This window comes from Babylonia areolata, chromosome 5 (genome assembly GCF_041734735.1).
Source record: "Babylonia areolata isolate BAREFJ2019XMU chromosome 5, ASM4173473v1, whole genome shotgun sequence".
In the NCBI taxonomy this organism is placed as follows: Eukaryota; Metazoa; Mollusca; class Gastropoda; order Neogastropoda; family Buccinidae; genus Babylonia; species Babylonia areolata.
The window spans coordinates 7,927,237-7,934,736 of record NC_134880.1 but is presented as its reverse complement, the minus strand read 5'-3'; the positions used below and the strand labels follow the sequence as shown (position 1 = coordinate 7,934,736).

The following is a 7,500-nucleotide window of genomic DNA, read 5'->3' as shown; positions in this document are numbered from 1 at the left end:
GGGGTAATGAGGAGGGAGAGAAGGGAAGAGGATGGGTAGTGAGGGGGGAGAGTGGGGTGTGAGGGGAGTGAGGGGTAGTGAGGGGGAAGAGAGGGAGGCGAGGGGGTAATGAGGAGGGAGAGAAGGGAAGAGGATGGGTAGTGAGGGGGGAGAGTGGGGTGTGAGGGGGAGTGAGGGGTAGTGAGGGGAAGAGAGGGAGGCGAGGGGGTAATGAGGAGGGAGAGAAGGGAAGAGGATGGGTAGTGAGGGGGGAGAGGGGGGAGGGGTAGAGAGGGTAGAGAGATGGAGAGAGGGGGAGAGAGGAGGGAGAAAGCGGAGATAGCGGGGAGATAGGGGAAGAGAGGGGGGAATGAGAGGGGGGAGAGGGGGGAAGATGGGGGGGAGAGAGAGGAGAGAGAGAGCGGGGAGAGAGGGGGACAGGGGGAGGAGAGAGGGGGGAGAGAGAGGGGAGAGAGAGAGGAGAGAGAGAGCGGGGAGAGAGGGGGAGAGAGGGGGGAGAGATGAGGAGAGAGGGGGGAGAGGGAAAGGGAGAGAGACAGAGACAGAAAAACAGAGAGGCAGAGAGAAACAGAGGGAGAGAGAGTATCACAGATAGAGAGGGGAGAGAAACAGGGTAACAGAGAGGGGGTGGAGAGAGACACACACACACAGGGGGGAAGAAGAGAGAGCATCAGAGTTGGAGAGAGAGAGAGAGAGAACAGAAAGAGGGTGAGAGATGGACACGGGGGGGGGGGGGGGGGCGGGGTAGGGTTGGAGAGAGAGGGGGGAAGGGTGAGGAGGGAAAGACAAATTATGAAAGATAACGGGCTTTTCAGCATCAAGCACCTTCTGTTTTGGAATTCTCTTCCTCTGGGTTTCCGGCACTCACCAACTCTGTCCTCTTTCAAAAGTAAACTGAAAACCCACCTGTTGAAAATGGCCTTTGGATGTGACGGAACATCGTTCTTTGTCTCCTCCCACCCTCTGCACTCCCCCTTGTGCCCCCCCCCCCCCCCCCCCCCCCCCCCCCCTTCCATTGTAGTATTCCTGTGGTGTGTGCGCTTGTGGGTTGGTGTTTAAGCGCGCGCGCTCATGTGTGTGTGTGTGTGTGTGTGTGTGTGTGTGTGTGTGTGTGTGTGTGTGTGTGTGTGTTTGTGTGTGTGTGTTTGTGTGTGTGTGTGTGTGTGTGTGTGTGTGTGTGTGTGTGTGTGTGTGTGTGTGTTGTGCCTTTCTTCCCCCTGCGATTATTCATTATGCAATCTGTAGAGTTGTATTGGTGGATACAGATTTTGTTTTCCACTTCCGTGTTTTCATGTAGTCTTGTGTGGCATGGTACATTCTTACATAATTATATGCTGTTTCATGCGAGGCAGTTAGAGCCCATCTGCGGGGAGTTTGCACGATATATTAAGCACAAATTATCATCATCATCATCATCATCATCATCATCATCATTATTATTATTATCATCATCATCATTATTGTTGTTGTTGCTGCTGCTGCTGTTGATGTTGATGTTATCATTATAACTGAAAGTAGTCGTTGAGCATTCCAGGCACGATATATTAAGTACAAATTATTATCAACATCATCATCATCATTATTGTTATTGTTGTTGTTGTTGCTGTTGTTATCATTATACCTGGAAGCAGTCGATGAGCATTCCAGGCCATGAGCTGTCATACCTGGTAGGAGTCGTGTGCTCTTGGGTGATGTATTACACTGTTATCATGTACTGTTTCATGGGAGGCGCTTAAGGCCCATCTATGGTGGAGTTTGCGCGATATAAGTACAACATATCATTATCATTATTGTTTCCAGTATTATTATTATTATTATTTCCAGTATTATTGTTATTACTATCATCATCATACCTGGTGATAGTCGTTGAGCAAACAGACCATCCTATGAGCTGTCATACCCGGTAATAGTCGTTGAGCAAACAGTCCAGCCTATGAGCTGTCATACCCGGTAATAGTCGTTGAGCAAACAGTCCATCCTATGAGCTGTCATACCCGGTAATAGTCGTTGAGGAAACAGTCCATCCTATGAGCTGTCATACCTGGCAGTAGTCGTTGAGCAAACAGTCCATCCTATGAGCTGTCATACCTGGTGATAGTCGTTGAACAAACAGTCCATCCTACGAGCTGTCATACCTGGTGATAGTCGTTGAGCAAACAGTCCATCCTATGAGCTGTCATACCTCGTGATAGTCGTTGAACAAACAGTCCATCCTATGAGCTGTCATACCTGGTAATAGTCGTTGAGCAAACAGTTTATCCTATGAGCTGTCATACCTGGTAATAGTCGTTGAGCAAACAGTCCATCCTATGAGCTGTCATACCTGGTGATAGTCGTTGAGCAAACAGTCCATCCTATGAGCTGTCATACCTGGTGATAGTCGTTGAGCAAACAGTCCATCCTATGAGCTGTCATACCTGGTAATAGTCGTTGAGCAAACAGTTTATCCTATGAGCTGTCATACCTGGTAATAGTCGTTGAGCAAACAGTCCATCCTATGAGCTGTCATACCTGGTGATAGTCGTTGAGCAAACAGTCCATCCTATGAGCTGTCATACCTGCTGATAGTCGTTGAGCAAACAGTCCATCCTATGAGCTGTCATACCTGCTGATAGTCGTTGAGCAAACAGTCCATCCTATGAGCTGTCATACCTGGCAGTAGTCGTTGAGCAAACAGTCCATCCTATGAGCTGTCATACCCGGTAATAGTCGTTGAGCAAACAGTCCATCCTATGAGGTGTCATACCTGGCAGTAGTCGTTGAGCAAACAGTCCATCCTATGAGCTGTCATACCCGGTAATATTCGTTGAGCAAACAGTCCATCCTATGAGCTGTCATACCTGGTAATAGTCGTTGAGCAAACAGTCCATCCTATGAGCTGTCATACCCGGTAATATTCGTTGAGCAAACAGTCCATCCTATGAGCTGTCATACCCGGTAATAGTAGTTGAGCAAACAGTCCATCCTATGAGCTGTCATACCCGGTAATAGTAGTTGAGCAAACAGTCCATCCTATGAGCTGTCATACCTGGTAATAGTCGTTGAGCAAACAGTCCATCCTATGAGCTGTCATACCCGGTAATAGTCGTTGAGCAAACAGTCCATCCTATGAGCTGTCATACCTGGTAATAGTCGTTGAGCAAACAGTCCATCCTATGAGCTGTCATACCCGGTAATAGTCGTTGAGCAAACAGTCCATCCTATGAGCTGTCATACCTGGGGGTAGTCGTTGAGCAAACAGTTCAGTCTACGAGCTGTCATACCTGTCTTCTGTCTTTCATAAAAATTTTAAAAAATTACACACAATACCGTTCTCTCGGGTCTTGTTGAGAAAAAAGCTCTTTTCCTGCGATTATTCATGTAAATATATGAAATTTGTAGTACTGTACTGGTGGATACAGATTTTGTTTTCCACTTCCGTGTGTTCATGTGCTCTTTGTGTGGTATGATGCACTGTTATATTATGTACTGTTTCATGCGAGGCGCTTAGAGCCCATTATGTGGGGAGTTTGCGCAATATATGTACAATATATGACCATTATTATCATACCTGGCAGTAGTCATTAAGCTAACAGTCCAGCCCATAAGCTGTCATACCTGTCTTCTGTCCTTCATATTTACACACCATCCCGTTCTCCCGGGTCGTCTGGAAGAAAAGCTCTTTCCCTGCGAGTATCCATATAAATATATGTAATTTGTAGTATTGTATTGGTGGTGATACAGATGTTGTTTTCTCACTTCCGTGCGCTCTTGAGTGGTATAATGCACTGTTTCATGTGAGCCCATCTTTGGGGGAGTTTGCGCGATATAAGTACAATATATCATCATCATTATTATCGTTGTTATCATCATACCTGGTAGTAGTCGTTGAGCAGGGTCCAGCCCATCCTCAGCCCACACTCAACCTCCTCCTGCAGGTCCCCGGGACCCAGGATGAAGTGCAGCTTGGTGGGGATGATGAAGACGCCCATGAGGAGGTTGGTGAGCGACACGTTGATGATGAGGACGTTCTTGGGCTGGCTCCGGAGGGACCCCTTGGCCACCATGAGGAGGATGAGGGCCAGGTGCGTGGCCAGGATCCAGATGGCCAGCGTCAGGCGGCCGATGTTGAGGCCGTTCCAGGAGATGAACTGCAGCTGGTTCATGTGGCCATCGTACACCTTGTCCCAGTCCACGGAGGTCATCTGCACAGGACAGCGTGAGGCAACATGGTGATCATGACACCCACAACAGTGTGATATAACATGGTGATCATGACACCCACCACTGTGATATAACATGGTGATCATGACACCCACAACAGTGTGATATAACATGGTGATCACGACACCCACCACAGTGTGATATAACATGGTGATCATGACACCCACCACTGTGATATAACATGGTGATCATGACACCCACCACAGTGTGATATAACATGGTGATCATGACACCCACCACTGTGATATAACATGGTGATCATGACACCCACCACAGTGTGATATAACATGGTGATCATGACACCCACCACTGTGATATAACATGGTGATCATGACACCTACCACAGTGTGATATAACATTGTGATCATGACACCCACCACAGTGTGATATAGCATGGTGATCACGACACCCACCACTGTGATATAACATGGTGATCATGACACCCACCACTGTGATATAACATGGTGATCATGACACCCACCACTGTGATATAACATTGTGATCATGACACCCACCACAGTGTGATATAACATGGTGATCATGACACCCACCACAGTGTGATATAACATGGTGATCATGACACCCACCACTGTGATATAACATGGTGATCATGACACCCACCACAGTGTGATATAACATGGTGATCACGACACCCACCACTGTGATATAACATGGTGATCATGACACCCACCACTGTGATATAACATGGTGATCACGACACCCACCACTGTGTGATATAACATGGTGATCATGACACCCACCACTGTGATATAACATGGTGATCATGACACCCACCACAGTGTGACATAACATGGTGATCATGACACCCACCACTGTGATATAACATGGTGATCACGACACCCACCACTGTGATATAACATGGTGATCATGACACCCACCACTGTGATATAACATGATGATCATGACACCCACCACATTGTGATATAACATGGTGATCATGACACCCACCACAGTGTGATATAACATGGTGATCATGACACCCACCACAGTGTGATATAACATGGTGATCATGACACCCACCACTGTGATATAACATGGTGATCATGACACCCACCACAGTGTGATATAACATGGTGATCATGACACCCACCACTGTGATATAACATGGTGATCATGACACCCACCACAGTGTGATATAACATGATCATGACACCCACCACTGTGATATAACATGGTGATCATGACACGCACCACACTGTGATATAACATGGTGATCATGACACCCACCACTGTGATATAACATGGTGATCATGACACCCGCCACAGTGTGATATAACATGGTGATATTAACATCATATTTCTCTCCTCCTCCTCCTCCTTCTCCTCCTCCTCCTCCTCCTTCTCCTCCTCCTCCTCCTAAACTAAGGGGTGGAGGCACACACGCGAATTAATCATGTTACCTTTTCATCACTTATTCCAATAACGTGAACCTTATTTATTCAGCGTATATAGAGGGGGGAAAAAGAAACCGGCCGCTAAATAACCAGATGATATTGGTGGCGATGCTTTAGTCGTGCAAAAGAATCGGTCATTCGCATCACTGGCTGGTTCTCATTTCCACCCTTTGAGTCCTTTGTTCGCAAGAAGTGCTTCCCACCCCCCCCCCCTCCCCGCTTCCCCCCCCCACACACACACACCCCACCCCCACCCCCACCCCACCCCCCCTTTCTCACTCACGCGCTAAAAGGTTAAACGTTTTTTTTGTTGTTGTTTTTTTAAAATAATATACTGCCAGCGAACTCTCATATCCGCAGAGTCAAAGGTTCGGAACAGGGGAAGGAGAGGCACATTCCTCTCTCTCTCTCTCCGTCTTTTGTGTGTGTGTGTGTGTGTGTGTGTGTGTGTGTGTGTGTGTGTGTGTGTGTGTGTGTGTGTGTGTGTGTGTGTGTGTACGCTTACAGTTGACTTCATGAAGTTTTTGCGCCTTATAAATATTATCATTATTAGTAGCAGTTCTCTTTTATGTGTTTATCAATTATTTATTTATTTATTTACTTATTTCTTTATATTTTATTCATTTATTTATTGTTTGTTGTTGTTTTTTTGTTTTTTGTTGTTGTTTTTTTCTCAAGGCCTAAGCGCGTTGGGTTACGCTGCTGGTCAGGCATCTGCTTGGCAGATGTGGTGTAGCGTATATATGGATTTGTCCGAACGCAGTGACGCCTGCCTTGAGCTACTGATACTGACACTGATACTCTCCGTCTGCCGTTTTAACCTTCCCCCAACCGAAGTTAGACCATGGACACTCCTTCAATCACACACACCTGGGTGGAGTGAGGAAAATCGGAGTAGAGTCCCCTTTCCCAAGGACGCTACACTATGCCGAAACGCGGGGCCTCGAACCCTGATCACTGGTGAACACTGGACAGTCTAACGTGTGACGGATTGTGTGCCATGGTGTCTTCTTCTGATATGATCTGTTTCACCGCATAGGGGAAGTAACTGTTGATGGGATTTTGTATTTGTATTTCTTTTTATCACAACAGATTTCTCTGTGTGAAATTCGGGCTGCTCTCCCCAGGGAGAGCGCGTCGCTACACTACAGCGCCACACATTTTTTTTTTTTTTGTATTTTTTCCTGCGTGCACTTTTATTTGTTTTTCCTATCGAAGTGGATTTTCCTACAGAATTTTGCCAGGAACAACCCCTTTGTTGCCGTGGGTTCTTTTACGTGCGCTAAGTGCATGCTGCACACGGGACCTCGGTTTATCGTCTCATCCTCTGTGTCCCTGTGTCTCTGTCCGCTTGTCTGTCTGTTGCTGTGTGTGTGTGTGTGTGTGTGTGTGTGTGTGTGTGTGTGTGTGTGTGTGTGTGTGTGTGTGTGTGTGTTTCACCCCCTCTATTCCTTTTAATCCCTCTCTCACACACACACACCTATACCTGCATCAGTCCATAATTCTCTCTCTCTCTCTCTCTCTCTCTCTCTCTCTCTCTCACTTCTCCACCCAAACACCTTCATAATTTTTACTTGTGTTGGGAACACATACACACACACACACACAAACACAGAGTGAAACACACGCACGCACGCACGCACGCACGCACGCACACACGCACACACGCGCACACACGCACACACACGCACGCTCGCACGCACACACACACACACATTTTTTTCTCTTTATATATTACACACACACATACACACACAAAAAAAAACCACACACACACACACGGCACGCACACACAAACACACACACACACACACACACGGACACGCACACACAAACACACACACGCACACACAAACACACACACACACACACACACACACAC

General features: G+C 47.0%; 1 protein-coding gene across 1 annotated transcript in view; it reads right to left on the bottom strand.

Annotated features, from left to right (window-relative positions):
- The window catches only part of LOC143282346 (uncharacterized), a 25,898-nt gene that overhangs the window by 3,073 nt on the left and 15,325 nt on the right, over positions 1-7,500 (bottom strand). The window contains exon 2 of the mRNA XM_076587955.1: positions 3,855-4,184. Within this exon, the coding sequence (XP_076444070.1) occupies positions 3,855-4,184 (330 nt within the window). The remainder of the gene's footprint in view (positions 1-3,854; positions 4,185-7,500) is intronic.